We start from the raw sequence: 16680 nt of genomic DNA on the forward strand, positions 1-16680 counted from the left end.
TTTATTGCTATTTAACATTAAAAATTTCATTCCTCCAATGAAAAAAAAAGTCTAATTTTAAAGAACATAAATAAAATCCAGCAAAATAAAAATATTTGGCATTCGTGAACTGATGTCCAGTACATGGGGAGAACTTGATTTTAGCAGTTTTAGCACAGCGTCACTGCACCAGTCAGATTTGTTATTAGAAAAATTCGTTTGGTGCACTACTAACTTCAATAGTGTATCATGGTACACACAGCCAAGTAAAACGACTAAACATATAACACAGTTTCTCTCCTGAACAACATTTAAGTAGTTTTTTTTCCTTTTTTTTTTTTTTTTTTTTTTTTTGTAAATGAGGTCCTACAGTAGTTCATGATTGACCTTAAATTAAACTCAACTGAACACATGAAGTAGATGTGCGTATTATTGGCACGTCCGTATTATCGCTGGCACTTATACCTCCGGTGCGGCTGGGAAACAAACAAACCAAAAAAAAGGCTGCAGCTGCTCGTCTCAGGCGAATCACCTCTTTTACAGTACGCGTTAGGATGACAGAAGCCAGTCAGGCAGTGTGCAGCACAATCTCTTAGCAATGCACGCTTGTTAATCATCACATAGCTCTACTTTTAAGTGTCTTTACACTCCACACATCCGATACAAAGATACAATTGATGACAAAACAAAACTTCAAGTATACTTCCAGCGCAGCTCCCGGGCCTGTCTAACGACTCTACATCTTGCTGACAGTCTAAACTCTAGGCATGCAAACACTACACTAATGTGCACCCACTTAGCCATGTCTTCATCCTCTTTCCGTGACAAACTGCAAAGTGCATATTAGGAACTTGAGTGCTCTCTGAGACTTAAGTCTGGCTCTTTGTACCCTGTGCATCAAAGTCAGCTTGTTCTCTAGATGAGCCTTGGCTTTATTACATTGACATTCTAAACATAGTGTTGCTGCCTAATAATGCTGCACTTTAAAATCACACAAGTAAGACATGAAACTTTAGCATCCAAATGTTAAACAGTTTTGTTCACACCACTTCTGTACTTGACTCTTTACTGCAAAAAAGAAATCTAAATAAACTCAAATGGCTGTTAAAAACATCTCTTAACATAAAGCCTCTCGTATAAGTTCTAAAATAAATAAAATTCAGTGTAAACATACAAACGAAACCAACAAATTACAGCCAGCAAAAATAAGCTTTTCTGTTGTTGTTGTGTTTTTTTATGTATTGTTTTTTTACATCCACTTTCTCAAACAAGGACAGCTTTGATATCATTCCATATCTGCATTCACTGCCAGCATTCACTGCATTCATGGAATACCTTAAAAAATAAATAAGTACATAAATAAATAATCCTTGCATTGTTTAGTATTTGTTATTCCTTGCTTTTACAGTACCATGAGTTGACTGTACAGTGAGTAATTATGATACAGCAATTACAATATGAGTGGAGCGGTAAACCCATTGTCTGCTATTACTGGGGACGAAGGCAGGGTTTTGAGGGTTCTGGTGATCCGCCGGTCTGGGTGGGTCAAACTAAACCCACAGAGGCTGTTCAGCATTCCCAAATCGTCCGGCTTTTGTTGATCTTCCACGGGGGGATTTGGCCACAGCAGAGACTCTATCGAGTGTCCAGCGCTGCCCCAAACTAAGACCCATACTGCTGAGATTGGATTTTGGCTGGATGGAAGTCAAGGGGAGGAAGAAGGGTTGAGGTCAAAAGGCAAGGGTCTCTGAAGCCATGGTTGCCACGGTGACCTCAGAAGTGGCCCATCCTGGCAGCGAAAAGGCTGTGGGAGCGTGGTGTGGCCGAGGAGATGCGGCCAAAGCTGGACGAAGGCCACTTCACGATGATCTGGGAGGTCACTGGCAGCAGATACCTGGACAGACGGACAAAAGCGAGAGATGGAGGGATTATGGGAAAGGATGAACATAATGAGAGGATTAGAGATGCAAAGGTCACAATTTAGAGGTGAGGATGCATTAGTGCTCAGCACTAAGGCCAAATATCCCGTTTCTATATCTACTTTTTCACATTTGCATATCACCGTTTTAAGATTCACCCCTCCACTACGACAAAAAGGCTTATATTGTGAGATCTGCCATATTCTACAGCTAAAATGTCTTATTCTGTACAGAACAAAGGGGAATGTAGTTTGAAATGTCGATATGCACAGAAGAGCAATAAATTATGGGCCTCATACTGACAGATTCTTTTTAACTTTCAGATCAACTGCATTCTCTACTACTTTTAATTCTTTCGGTATCATGAACAGAAGATCCTCACCTATCATTCCGAGGCATAGTCGTCAGTACCTTTCTAAGACTTTTCTATGACACCTTCCACCGAGACAGAGCAGTGAGGCAGCTCCTGCTAACAGCGTTCCAGTACCTGAGAATGAAACCAGCGTCAGGTTGAGATAAGAGTCAAGAGGGGTTGAACTCTTCTGCCCATCTTCCTGAGTTACTGGAAATGAGTTAGATATGGTTGTCAGAGCAATGTCAGATGAGATGATCAAATCCCGGGAAAGGTTAACAAAAGGTTATTGGTATGTAGGAGGACTCTGAAGGCATGAGACAGAGGGCAGGTTGGACTGACCGGTTGGAAGGGTAACTCGCAATTGTGGGCTTCTGCTGGATGGTATACATTATGTAACCTTTCCCAGCAAGGTTCGGCTTATAAAAACTACATTTTATAGCAGTTTATTAAAGGAATGCCGTGGTTAAAAGAACTGGTCCTTGTAGAGATGTTGAGATGTAACAATCTAATCAAAAGAGAGCCACTGGGTCAAGAAATATCTTTTAAAGCTGGTGAAGAGATAGCACACTTTTTTTCTCTGGCAGCTCTCTTTCCCTATAAAATAGCTCTTGGACAAATTAGCCGAACAGCTTCTTCTAAAGTCGAGCAGAATGAAAAGAAACCATGTCGCTGAGGGCGTTCAACATAGCCTCAGACCCTGGAGAGTTGGGATGGATTCAAATTAACTTCATTTAGTCCAACGAGTGTCCTTGAAACAGCGTCAAGTGGGCCGTAGGTATCCCTCCAGCACATCTTCGGCTGTGACTGGACTCGATGAAGAGCTCAGTCCAGCACTTCTATCACTCGATACCCAGAGAAAAGGAGGGCAGAGATTGTGTTTCTATAAAGACTTTTACATTCACTTCTGTTAGCTAGCTCAAAGTGCAGTCTTAGAAGTGTCATTTAGTCATTTCGTACCATCATTTTGTCACCCTTGGGATCAGGTCTTCCAGCCTTTCATGTTTCCCTAACCCCCTTGCTCAGCACCTTGTATCTACTGAGACTCTCTTCCTATTTCCATCAGAACTTCACTGAAGACTCACGCCACAGCATGAAAACGTCAGTCAGTCCAAAAAAAAAAAAAAAAGAAAGAAAAGAAAATCAAATATTGAACATTCATTGAGGGTTGGGTATGTGTTCCTTAGTGCTCCTCTGCTATTCACTTTGAGAATATTCTGCTCATAGCAAGAATCATATCGCTGGTTTTCGTAGTAGTGGATGGGGGGGGGGGGGGTCTACGTCCGAGCGGTCTCTGTCACTGCAGGCTACATTTAATTGGACCCTCATTTGGTATCTTCCAGGTTCATCCTCCTTTTGATCATAAAGAAGATCCTGGTAACAACGCATATGCTTGAAAAGCCAGAGGGAGGCTTGTTCATGCTATAATTCATCAGTTGACAGAAAAATGCTCTCTGGCTCTGTTTCCTTACATGCAAAAACTACAGTCTACACCCGTTTCATCTGACATCACACTCCTAAGTCATCCATTGAGATGCAAGAGAATTAAGAGAACCAGACAAAAAGACTCACCATGACTCATGGTAAGAGAGGAAGACTGCAACCATAGCTGACGCAATCATAAACCAAGAGGTACAGAGAGGCTTGAGGGTTATTTGCAGCCGGCATTCAGCAAAGCACCCCAATTAACCCTAATTACTGCCACACTTTTCAGACGGATGAAAGTTAATAGAATCTGAAACTTTTGTCATCGTGGAAAAATTGTCTTTGGGTAGGAGACAGTAATTTCAGGCTTAACAAGGAAGTCATTAGTGGAGCTATTTGGCTAGCTCCTCTTCATCTGCCCACACACACTGAAGGACTTTTTAAGACCTTCCAGGCTGTTGACACACCTCATCAGGGCACTCCACCGAGGGAGGATGCTTGAACAAGAGTGGGCAGGTGTGGTCAACAGTAGAGACCCCAAAGACAGCTGCAAAGTGACCCACTTTTGACGTGTGCCGAAGGTTGTGCAGAGGTGTGTGTGAGTGCATCTGAATGCAAGGGCGAAGGCAAATGCACCCCTCTTAGTCAGTTAGGGGGAGAGAAGTTGTGCTTTTTTTTCCCTTTTCATCTTTTTTGGGGGGGGGGGGGGGTATCTTTAGCATCATGTCGTCCCCACAATCAGGTGACTGAGCAGTCCAATATCAACAAATGTTACATCACAAATCTTTGCACCGCCCTTTTAAGTTTTCCCTCTTTGTTTGCTACGGAATGTTTTAGCCATCCTGTCAGTCCACACAGTGTTTATGAAGGTGGGGAGCCGGTCATTTAGCATCACTGCAATCATCAACTGACAATAGATTGAAGGCAAAGAAAGCTAGCATGTTGTGAACAAAGGTGCTTGGCCCACTGACTCAAGCCAAAGCTGAACCAAGCAACATTTGGCTAATCTTTGCAGTGTTCCACCATTAATGCAAACACTTCCTGTATTCATTTCATAATAAAAGCCCTCCAATATTTCTATTGACAGACAGCCATCAGTTCTTAACAAGGCTTTTATTGAGACACAATCGCTGGATTGTGTTGTTACTATCCAGCAGTCAGACATTGAAGAAGCCTTTTGAGTCTGATGATGCACCCAGGAGAAGTGGAGATGTGTTACCGGGTTGTGTTACTGGCATGTTTCTCTTTTATCTCAGGCTGCTAGCTAGCAAAGCTGTTAGCAGGATGTGAACAATGGAACTGTGGCATTACTCTTAAACTTACAACCCAGAGTCATTAAGATATCTGGATGTTCGCCTGTCTGTCCTTTTCGTTAACACCTTTTCTAAGGAATGTCTTACAGGAATTTTTTCCAATTTGGCACAAACACCCACTGGGATTTGAGGGTGAACTGAAAAGACATAAGTGGTCAAAGGTTATGGACACTTGCTGGTACACATCATCGAATTGATGTGTTTTCTTGTTTTTCATGTTTTATCTGAGAGGAGGAATGAAATTTACTGGTAGCCTGCAATCTCTCCTCGAGGACAATGGCATATGTTCCTCTCTTGGTGTGTGTTAGGAGAGATGTTCTCTGTCTAAGAGCGTATTGATGTGCTCAGTCCCTCTGTACCCGACTGTTGCTCTCTCTCTCTCTCTCTCATGGCTCCTCAATCCCACCCTGTCAACAGATAGTACTTAAACTTTAAAGGATTTACAAACCTTAAAATTTCTTTTGAAAGCCTGTTAAAAACACTCAAGCGTCACCGTGGACCTTGTTCATCATCTCTTACCCAGTGACTGTGTTAGGAAACAATCTGATTAGGAGCAACGTGGACAGGAGGGACAATAGTAGCTAGCAAATATAGTTTCAAGGTACATATGACATGGAAACAGAGCTGGAAAAAAAGAACCCTTAGCTAGTTGACATGAACACGGCTCAGGACCTCAGCTGAGTGGAAGAACAGGTGACTGTTGCATAACAGTCCCATGACATTTGCATGCACACGCACTCATACAAGCACAGTTTACCCCTTAAAGACAGTAAAACTTACAGTATGCATCAATGTGAAAATAATCCTAATTTGCCCCTGAATTATCTGAAGCTTCGTTGGGTTGTGACTGCTCCCTGCATGCCTGATGGAGAGATGTGAAACTGCAAACCACACGATGCAAGCTTGGTCATTGTGTACCTTCTTGAGACAAGAAGAAGAGGCAGTGCTGAGGTTGATCATGGCACTGATGCGATGCAGGTGAGGTGCTCACTTCCAACTGATGCCACTTGTTTTGAAAATGCTATCAGATTCAAGATGCTCTTGATAAAGCATTGAGTCAAAAACATAGTTACGTATGGTGATGTACAGCAAGCTGGCCAGATAGTTGCATTGTTGACAAACAGCGCTCCAAACAGTCTTAATATGCTTCCTTCTCCCATCTCCTTCCTTTACAATTTTGTTTCATAAAATATTCCAAAATGTATCCTATGTTCTTGCTGCATAAGTCAGTCCGAGAATGTTTTATTCAAAGGTAGGTAAGAGGAAGGAGAGGAGACCATGCTAGACTGTTGTGCAGCCAAAGCAGCCATGATTAGGCAGGCAGGACCAAGCCTAGGCTACAGCTGTGAGGTGGAGGGAGCAGCAGAAAGCAGTGAATAGGGTCGGTGCCGGAAGATGGGAGGGGGGGACTAGCACAACTAAACCGAGAATAGACCTGCATCGAGGGGCGAGGAGACGGAGGAAGAGGAGGAAGAAGAAGCAGCAGCAACAGCAGCAGAGGTGGAGCCATGGGTAGAGGCTGGTCCAGCAGCAAATGGTAAGCTTTTTTTTTTTTTTTACACAGACATATATAGACACAGAGGAAATAAGGAGAGACAAGCCAAGGCATGCTTAAATTGACTCTCTGCATATACATGGAGTGTATCACATTCATGTTTGCTGAAGGTATTCAATCCTATTGGTTACATCTTTAAATCCTTATATAGTCCACTGATCAATACGTATTATTAAATCTATCACTGAAATAAATTGACACAAGATAAATCAACCACTGGCATGAAAAAAAAACAACATTAGTGGCTGTACAACCTGTAGTATAAACACAAACCCAACAGCTGAGGTTGTTATATGAAGGTGCTAAGTGATAGCATGTTAAAATATGCCACGGAGTTATGAATCATGTAAAGCAAAGCCTCGGGAAAAAGGAGCTCTCTCTCATAAGGTCATTTGCTGCACAGGCTCATCTGGGCTCTAATTGAATTAAGCAGGCCTCAGGGGGCCCCGGGCTAACCTGAGCGCTAATCTGTGGGCCATTTTTTCCTATTAACGGCACACTGCCTCTCTCCCTCGTTCCACTCTCCTCGCTCCCTGACTGCCAGCCCAAAGCATGTGTGCTTTAAAAGTTCACTCACTCTAAACCTTAACTGCTGTCTACAGCAGGGACAAACCTTAAATACAGAACCAGGGTTTTTCTTTGTTGAATCATGTGTTGAATTTAAACCAAAGCTGGAAGTGATTCCTTAACAAAAAGCTAAGAATTTAATTACCATATCAGATATTTTGTGTGTGTGTTTTCATAAAATAATATATACTTATATGTATTTTCAATGCACCCTCAGGATCCTGGTGAGTTTTATTTCCTGCCTGATATGTAGTGAATGTTTGGTTTTTTTTTCTCATATTTAGTACTGTTATGATTACAAAGTGTATACTCAGCATGGTCAGTTGAATAGGACAAAATAAATAGTCCAAATGATCCATGTAAAGGAATGAAGACGTTCTGCAATATTTGCTGCACTGCCCTCATCGTCTAGGGTGAAACGTTCGCCTTGTGCTGGATCAGGACTCTTGGATTCTATTCTCTTGAATCTTATCCGACCACCCAACTGTATATCCTACTCTTCAGCACAACTAGAATTCTGAAAGAATCTTGCAAAAATAAAGAGCTCAGCAGGGATACATCAAAGGGCTGAGTGTCCTTCTCACCTGGTGTCGTCCCATTCTGGGCTGAGTCCGGTCAAAGAGCCGCGGGACTCTGAGACAAACTTGTAGACGACCAACAGGCAGTCTCTGCACAGCTGAACCAGCCTGCGGCAGCACTGCAGCTCCTGGGGAGACACTACCTCGCTGCTCTTACTGAAGATGGTCTCCCACGATGAACTAGAGAGAAGTTTGGGGGCAAGCGCGCGCACACACACACACACACACACACACACACACACACACACACACAAAGTCAGATTTAATTAGCAGTTCTAGCATGACGTACTGTACATCACAGATGGGGATGTGATTAATATACAGTGTCATGTATATATATAACGTGGACTTCTACTGGATGTGCACTGACTCTGTATTCACATATGCTGACATATTTAAGGAGGAATCAAAATAAGGTGCCTTTACCGCCATTCCCTCTAGCCAAGAAACCCCACTAAAGATCCACTTCCACCAGGGTTTATTCTGCAAGTGGAACAGCTTTAATTCAGTCTTGTGTCTAATGACCCTGAAGAACACACAAGTATTTATCAGCTCAGCTTCAATCAGCACTGATAGAAACACAATAAATCCAAGTGAACGCACTACTTTGCAGCCAGCATCTAACGGTTTTTATCTTGGACATTCATACGATGTGTACCTGGAGCTCCGCTAACAACAGCATACAGTACATGGAGGCAATGAAAGCCTGTTGCTTCTGCTGATAACTTTTGTGACTTTATTTTTTTTTCAGCCACAAATTCCATCCATCTGTGTTCAACATCAATGTTTAGCTTGAAAAACAGACAGAAAGGCAACTCCTTGTCTACTCACAATGTGAGCATCTACCAGCTTTGATTTGTCGGTTTAACTGGGTCTACAAAACCCTTGCAGCTTTGATGTCAGTTATTTGTGTTTTGTTTTGGGTTTTTTTTTAGTGTGACATCATTACCAGTTCCAGTCTCAGCACAGACTGCACAGATTGTATGAGTCTCTTTAAGTCTCTTAAAGAAAGGATGAACACCATTCATCCAAAAAAAAACACTCCCTCATTTGTTGTTTTGATGATGGTACTGGAAAGCTCTGCCCAACACATCAAAGTATCCAAAGTCTCTCAAAGGTGTCGGGACTGGAACAACATCTGGTGACTGCAAAGGTCATGGCATATAGTACGAGGCCCGTCAATTTTATACTCTTCAAACCATTAAGTGACCACTCCTGACCTTCAGGTTTTTCCTATAATCTGTCCGTTCATCCCTCTCTCTCAAGCTCCTTTTTATTCCTACAGCGAGTTCCAGGCAGAAATACTGCTGCTGTTACACCTCGCCATCTATATAAAAATGCAGGGGGATGGAATGGAGGGGACGGAACGTTACGCAGCTGAGCCAGCAGCAGAGGCGGCACCGAAACCACATTTGGGTAAAGGGGGACAGCTGGAATAGAAGCAAATCCCACTCGAGACACAACACTGTTGTTATACATGTCACGCCTCTTACTGCAGAACTTCGAAATGCTTCATAAAATCACACACTGGGGTGTTTGATTCTGTGAGAACAAGCAACACGTCATAATGGCAGGCCCGTTTTTACGGTGGTATTGTGTCAGCAGACTTTAGTCAGCAGACTTACAGGAAGACAGTCAGACACACAGAGAAGGAGAGTGAAAGAAATCCAAGTACAGTTAACCCCCTTTACAACCCCGGACATACCCCTGACTGTGAGAGAGATTCAACAACTGAGCCACACAACCCTGGGGGGTACGTTTGATGTCGACACCCTTTCACTCCTTGGGTAGTGGGGGGTACTTTCTCTGAAAGGGTTCAAAACTGTGTGTTTCCATTCTCTACCTCTAAGTCGTTTTCAAAGCCTGTTGAATTCTCAATAGCTGCTGGGCCGTTTGATTGTTGTTAAGTCGCTTAGATAAAATATCAAACAAGAGACGGAGACGAGTAGGGTGGGGTGGTTGCACTTGGATTTGGAGCTTGCTTTTTTTTAAGTGCTCTGCTTCACTGTAGCTGTGTGACATTAGGGCCCCCTGTTGGGTTCATCCATGTTGGGGCTGTGACCTTTTGTAAGGGGGGGAGGGGGGGGGGGCAAGCTAGCTGGATCATCCAGGACAGGCTGTGATCAGACATCAGACAAAAGCTGCATGGGGTGCAGCTTGCTGGGGGTGACTGTGGTTAGGCTAATCCTCGCGGACCACTCTGCCTCCAACCAGTCTTTCCTCGACCGTTTTTTTTTTTTTTTAACAACGTCTCATTTTTCAATCACCACTTATCACCCCCTTCTTATATATCACTCGCTCACTTCATTCCTCCTTTATGACTGCCAAGAAAGTAGACGGAGGAAAATGGATAGGGGTGGGTTGCAACTTTGGTTACACCCTCTGTGTCGAGGGAAACACGTTTATTGAACAGCTGAAATGTAAAGAATTACGAAGTCGGGGAGGAGATGTGGGAAGATTACATCGTCATCACGGAGGTCAGCGGCACCGCGGATCGATCCGTCTGCCTAGCACATTGTGTTGGATTGTCACTGCAGGCGCTTGTATTGTACTTTGTCGCCTCAAAAAGTAGGACAAACATATACATTATATATGTACTTTCAAAACCACAAGACAACTTCAAAGAATCAGATAGCAAACCAAAGCAGAGGCAGTAAGAGGACTTCATTCACCCTTTACCTGGTTCCAACTCTCTCTCTTTTTTTCGTCCTCTCTCACCTGTGGAAAAAGCCCTGAGCAAGAGCCCAGATTTGTGACCTTTATTTGCACTCTGTCTCCGGAGAGTTACATGTTTCTTTCATCCCCGAGAGCTTTCAGGAAAGTGCAGTGGGGTCTGGTTGGTCTGTCTGTCATTCTCTGTCATTCGGCTGGTGTTGCTTCCTCACTCATAGTGAATAAAAATGACAAATTTTCCCTGCTGTCACTAAAACTTCGATTCTGACAAATACGGGGCCTCGCAGACATGTGAAGATTGCAGAGTAGGGACTAGTTATGGAGATGAAAGACTGGTGTAGAGTGGTTATTGGCCCGGTTGTGGTCATTTTTATGTTGAATGTGAAAAATAAGATGCTGTGATCATCTCAGTTCACTCAGAGGGGGCATCCATCTTTTTGACAATGTCTGAGTGAGTTTCATTTTTTTGTAAATGTTATTTTTAACCCTATTCACATATCATGGCTCTAGGAAGGTCGGTCAGCCCGTCCAGCGCTTTAGACAGATTGCAATTAAATCTAGAGATAATCACAGCGCCCAAAGGATGAATTTTAATGACGCTGATGATCCCCAGACGTTTATTCTAGCGCCAAGGTGAAGCTGACATATGTGGTTCTGAGTGAAATGTCTGCCTCAGAATGAATCGTTGTAACTTCGGTGATCCATTAAGCTTTAATCTGGCACCATCATTCGGCTGAAATATATCCATCGTTCCTATTTGGGTCTCAGGAGAGGGATTTCGATTCATTTGATTATTATCGTATTACTTATTCTCATATTTCGATGTTTTGAAGCAGTTTATTGTCCTGGCAAAATACAATACAATTGAAATAATGACAGCCATATTACCGTTATTTGTTAATCGTCATTGTAGTGGCCCTCATTCTAACCAATGCCTACCCAGTGTTGGAGAAACAGTTCCACAGGCCCTGGCCATGACTCCAGAGCAACCGGTTGAAAATGCGGTTAAAGAGCCGGTAGAGGTGGAGGCTCTCGACGTCCGGTTCCTTCCAGATCCGCTGCAGCGCCGAGCGAACATTGGTACGCACTATGTCCAACACCTGAGTGACAGAGAGGCGTGGTGAAGAGGGAGAGAGCAGCAATTCTGAATTCTGCAGAACTGAAAGTGACGACATTTCTAACTGATGGGCACAAGTTCACCCAACTGTAAAGTTTTTTTTTTTCCTGTTTATCGTTTAAATCAAGTAATGACTGAAGCTCATGTGTTCACACAGACACAGAATACAGACAAACCTGAAGTTTCAGGCACAAATTTAAACTATATAGATTTTTTTGTTAACCTTTTGCTCAGGCAGATATAATGAGCCAGTTTACCTCTGCATTCATGTTTAAGTATGCACACACAGCGTGTGTGTGTGTGTGTGTGTGTGTGTGTGTGTGTGTGTGTGTGTGTGTGTGTGTGTGTGTGTGTGCTCAAGACAAAAAGTGCAGAGGCAGACAGTGGTGAACATTGGAGAGGACTAATTGCTGCGCCGACGTCAATCTGGGAGCGAAGGTATCAAAAGTTACCAGGCGGTCTGAGGACACTAGCACCAGCCATCCACCTTCCCTTCTTTATTTTCTCACCCCTCCTCACCTCACCGCCTTCTCTACCTCCCTCTTTCTTCCTCTTTTCACCCCACTCAGAGAGCAGCACTGTGGCTTTTTTGACTTTGATTCCTCGCTCCTCATTACTGACGTGCCCGTCTGACTGTGTGTGCGTGCATGTGTTTGCAATGCGAAGAGGCAAGATTTCCCTACAGCGATATGAGGCAAGCGAAACACGCACACACTGTCAGACAAACTGATAGATGAGTAAACACACACACAGATATGTTTTGGTATGGTAATCAGATGGCAGAGCAGTGGGCGCTACATTCCTGACCTCTGCCTGCTGCTCATTAGGCTGCTCCACTCCAAATAAAACATCAGCTCGCAGCACACCACCACAGCCCACAACAAAGCCGGGCACAGTTGTGCAGAATGCAGCGGCTGAGAGATCACATCATTACTGATACGCCTACTGGATGCCATTTCACATCTTGTCCCCCTCTTCTATTTTGTTTACATCCTATTTCACGTCTGTATCTCTTACTGTCTGACATGGTAATGATCTTCTCATTTTCTCACTCTCACTCTCTCTCCTTCTCACTCTCCCTCTCTCTCTTAGTTTCATATTTTAAAAGTTGTTCAAAAGTGTCAAAAGAACCAGGTGACATTTGCCCACAGTCACCCCAGTTAAATTATAGAGGTAATTGATAGAAATATGACCCAAGTGTTTTGGAACTGACCCCTCCAAACACCAATAAGTGTCACAGTAATTATAGCGTATCACAATTGTTCACATTGTTGTGAAAATGTCATTAAATCCAGCACTTTTAAGGTTTTCTCGCTAAGACATGGCAATTCATGCTCTTTTGTTCTTTGACTTCCTCTTTACAGTCTGCATAATTTAGGTCATGTTAGCCTCTGATATAAAGGAATAATTTTTAACACATAACTTTTTCCAGTACCCTCCCTTTTTCTCATCTTTACTGGTGGGATTATGGCCAGGTCCCTTCAACGAGCAACGCAATTTGGTCCATAATCTTGGAAAAATCAAGCAAGTTTCAGCTGAAAAGATATTCTGCCTAACAGGGTCGACAGTAAAGACCTGGGGCCGATGCAAGAAACAGATTAGATGGACAGAAATATGCACGCACATTATTTTTTCTTCTTTGGTCTGTTTTATAAATCTCCATCGTTATGTGCTTGGTTTACCCTTTGACAACGTTAACTGCAACTCCCACAAAGAGTTTGACACTCCAACTCCATGCCAATCAGAACAGCAAAGAAATCAAAGTGTGTGTGTGTGTGTGTGTGTGTGTGTGTGTGTGTCTGTGTGTGTGTCAAGTGTGGCATTTAACATTTAGAGAAGTTGAGAGGAGGAGAGATATTTTGTTTAGTGGTGTCAGCAGTGGTGTGAAAATGAAAGGAAATATGAACAGTCAAGTAAGGGTGAAGTTAATACGGCGTGGCTTGACTTCGAGTGTCCGAACGCCAAGTGAGGGATTGAGGGACCGTTCAGTTCTGCAAATGGAATAAGCACATGGCCTCTTTTTGCTGACAAGGACTATAAATTGGTTTTTAATGTGACTCTAAATCAACTCACAATTGCATCCGGTATCGACAAAAATATGCTTTCACCCAAAATATAAAGAAGATAAATAGGCTTGTACAAAAGCATACACTCACCAAAAAATTAGGCTATTGTATGGAGAGACAAATGAGCAAGGGAACTGGTTCAGTTATCTAATTCCAGCCTAAGACGTACCTTCCGTTGTTTGGTTGAGTCTAATTTTACAAGCCAGTAGGAGGCGACCTTTGATTTGTGGTATTTCCAGTTGTCAAGGATCTGTGAAAGAAAAAGGACATGAGAAAAAAAAAAGACTTTCAGAAAATGCAGGGAAAAAAAACTTGTGTTTGTAGCCCACCATCCATCAATACAACGACAATCAAGCAAAATATAAAATGAACAAAGAAAAACTGCAAATTAAAATACGCCTATCGGGCTTCAAAGGCATCTATTTTGGAAAATGTATATCGCTTTTTCAACATTTAGACAGGCCTGCATGAACATTCTTCCACCGGTGTTCTCGGCACTCATTACGGTACTCTATATTAACTTGTCAGTGCCATTCTTGGAACTGCAAAACTACAGCACAAGCAAGTTATTATTAATAAAGTGCAAATGTGTGTGGAAAAGCAGAGGAAAATATGGATAAAGTCTACAGGTCGTTACCTCGTTCATAGTCTGGCACAGTTTCTGTCCCATTTCAGCCCAGACATTTAAAATCTAACAACATTATTAGTCTGTTAATGGCTTTTTGGCTTCCACACATTGATCTCCCTTATGGAAAAGTTCCATGTTCAAACATAAAACATGAGGGTAGAGATTGTTTGCTGTGGCATTATTATTACTGAAGTGTCTTGTTTGTGGTCTTCAGCAGTCTGGAGTGCAGTACTCTGCTTTTGGCGTCAGATCAGTTTCTAGCCATGAAAACTGATCTTATGAACTGGGTCATTTAGCTAGCTAACAGAACTATTGTTCACACACACACGTACACACACATACACACTTGAGTTTTCATAAAAATAAAATGCAATTAAAGACATCAGACTGCCGGTAGTAATTCAATTCTCTTCAAAACGGTTTACTGGCATGAACGTTTTTGAGAACACTTTGCCAAAGCATAAAAATACCACTTGGACAAATATTTGGACAAATGTTGACAAGGTTGAGTATCAATGTGGGTTTTTAGATATGTTGTCCAATCAGTGTGTGTGTGTGTGTGTGTGTGTGTGTGTGTGTGTGTGTGAGTAGTGTTTGAATTACACTACTTATAGTAATTACCAATACTGAAGTGAAATAGAAGATTCAAGTGATCAGCAACTGGATGAAAGAAGCCATACATTTGAACACAACGACAACTTTAAGGTTTCTTTTCTATTTTATTAACAGAAATTAATAATCAAGTGATTAATGGATTCATTTATCTGGCAGTCACCAGTCCCTCATTCTTCTCAAAACAGAGGAGGGTGGAGGGTATCGCTCATATTTCCATGATCTCTTCCTTTCCTTCTCTTCGTCACTATCAGTGTCTTCATCCCTCATGGGGATTTGGACTCTCTGTGTATTTTTCTGTCTATACTTAATGTTGATTCTTGGTCTTCCCCCCTCCTCCTCTTTTCCTGCTCCATTCTCATGTTTGCTGTAGTGGCCCTTCTCCTCCGTCCTGACCCGCTTCTTCTTGTGTATTTCTTCTTCATTATAAGAAGTAGTCGTGTCCTCTATTTTTTTTCCCTTCTCCTCATTTTCTCCCTCTTTTCTCCTCTTCCTCTTGTCTTTGCCCTCTAAATCGGAGGAAGAGACGTGACACCCCTCTCCTGTCCAAAGAAAAGAAGTTTGGCTTCATTACCCAAAATACCCAAGATGGGGAATAGAAGTCATTGCATAGAATACAGAGTCTCAACACAACGAAATTCAAGTTGCCACGACTGATCAGTGCTTTTAAAAAATAATAAATAATTAATAAATATGTAAACAGACAGAGGAAACCCCCCACCCCCCATATACTCCGAACTCTCTCTTTCTCTCCCACACACTCTCACCCACCCCCATACGCAGCACAACATTTCGGGGTTATGGACCTACAAACTCTAGAAATATTAAAGTAAACAAATGTGGTCCTACCTGTGTCCAAACCAGAAGATGCCACCTCCTGGTTCTGGGTCATAGTCATCTTTGGAGTGTTCCTCTGAACTTCCTCCAACTCATCTGTCAGTTCTTCCAGTCCAAATGAGGTGAAGAAATTAATGGCAAAGAGAGCATTTCTGGGATCATCACGAGGAAAGAGACCTTTAAAGAAAGGCTGCATCGTCTTGTCTTTGAGCTTCTGTTTGAGTGTGGAGAGACCCAGGTGAAGGGAGAGGTGAAGGAAAAGGATCTCAACAAAGTCCTTGCTGGACGAAGACATTGTCTCTTTGCCAATCCTAATACATCCCAACACACTCCAGGAAATGGAGTCTGTGTAGAGGAGGTAAGCGAACAGTTTGGCTACATTCCTCACTTTGTAGGTCTCTAGTTGGTCAATCATGTTGTACTGCTCTGAAAAGATCCCCTCAAAACTCTCCATGTACTCCTTATTCAGCATGCAGAACCTGCAAGCTAGCAGGCCGCAGTACTTATTGTATTTTCTGTTTTGAGCGCAGCAGTCCAGGATCGTATGACACATTTCCTTTATCTGACTCTTTGGCAGGTCCATCTTTAACAGTTTGTGAGCGCATTCTTCGATGTCCATACCAGACTCAATAGCATGGTAGAGGGTCTGTTTGAAAGCACCCAGATCATATTGTTGCTTCATCAGTCGAAACCTGGTATCCTGATGGGTTTTCCGAGGTTTGATGAATTTAAAGCGCCTTTTGACGTAGTGATGTCCAGCATAGTGCCAGTCCCGGTTACCCTTCCCAAATTTGGATCCATCTTGTCCCCAGGACATGGATCTTTCTCGCTTTCTATGTTGCCCCCTTTCCATTTTGAGAAATTCTCCTAAAATATGCAAGCGTGTGCCAATATATCAGGCCGTTTGAACTGGCAAACTCTTGTACGGTACGGATATTGAAATGAAAACATTTCTTCATATAGCCAGCCACAAATATGTGATAATTCTATACTGCAAAGAACAAAGACATCAAAGTGTGATAAGCCTTTATCTTGGAATGAAATGACACATTAAAGGGT

General features: G+C 42.6%; 2 protein-coding genes across 10 annotated transcripts in view; both read right to left on the reverse strand.

Annotated features, from left to right (window-relative positions):
* The window catches only part of ttll7 (tubulin tyrosine ligase-like family, member 7), a 74027-nt gene continuing 57347 nt past the window's right edge, over positions 1 to 16680 (reverse strand). For 5 of the 9 annotated variants that reach the window (XM_086223688.1, XM_086223684.1, XM_086223687.1 and 2 more), the window contains 6 exons: positions 13714 to 13794; positions 11301 to 11461; positions 7695 to 7868; positions 6424 to 6530; positions 2310 to 2385; positions 1 to 1873 (listed from right to left, as the gene is read on the reverse strand). In XM_086223688.1, coding sequence (XP_086079814.1) covers positions 1753 to 1873; positions 2310 to 2385; positions 6424 to 6530; positions 7695 to 7868; positions 11301 to 11461; positions 13714 to 13794 — 720 coding nt within the window. In that variant the 3' untranslated portion in view covers positions 1 to 1752. Of the gene's footprint in view, positions 1874 to 2280; positions 2386 to 6423; positions 6531 to 7694; positions 7869 to 11300; positions 11462 to 13713; positions 13795 to 16680 lie in introns of all 9 variants that reach the window. The other 4 variants (XM_086223689.1, XM_086223692.1, XM_086223691.1 and 1 more) reach the window with 4 other exon arrangements.
* On the reverse strand, positions 14872 to 16563 carry LOC147249757 (pre-mRNA-splicing factor CWC22 homolog). The gene is made up of 2 exons (XM_086223694.1): positions 15634 to 16563; positions 14872 to 15326 (listed from the first exon to the last, which is right to left on the reverse strand). The coding sequence occupies exons 1-2, from the start codon at positions 16472 to 16474 to the stop codon at positions 14944 to 14946; spliced, it is 1224 nt and encodes a 407-aa protein (XP_086079820.1). The 5' UTR covers positions 16475 to 16563; the 3' UTR covers positions 14872 to 14943.

The sequence above is a fragment of the Aulostomus chinensis genome, chromosome 14, assembly GCF_037954235.1.
Source record: "Aulostomus chinensis isolate RoL2024-O1b breed Wild chromosome 14, RoL_Achi_v1.0, whole genome shotgun sequence".
Classification (NCBI taxonomy): domain Eukaryota; kingdom Metazoa; phylum Chordata; class Actinopteri; order Syngnathiformes; family Aulostomidae; genus Aulostomus; species Aulostomus chinensis.

Excerpts from the sequence above, each read along its gene's own strand:
- LOC147249757 (XM_086223694.1), bottom strand. The coding sequence starts at position 16,474 with ATGGAAAGGGGGCAACATAGAAAGCGAGAAAGATCCATGTCCTGGGGA. Across the intron at positions 15,327-15,633 it reads ATCTTCTGGTTTGGACACAG|GAGAGGGGTGTCACGTCTCT; the intron begins GTAGGACCACAT and ends TTCTTTGGACAG.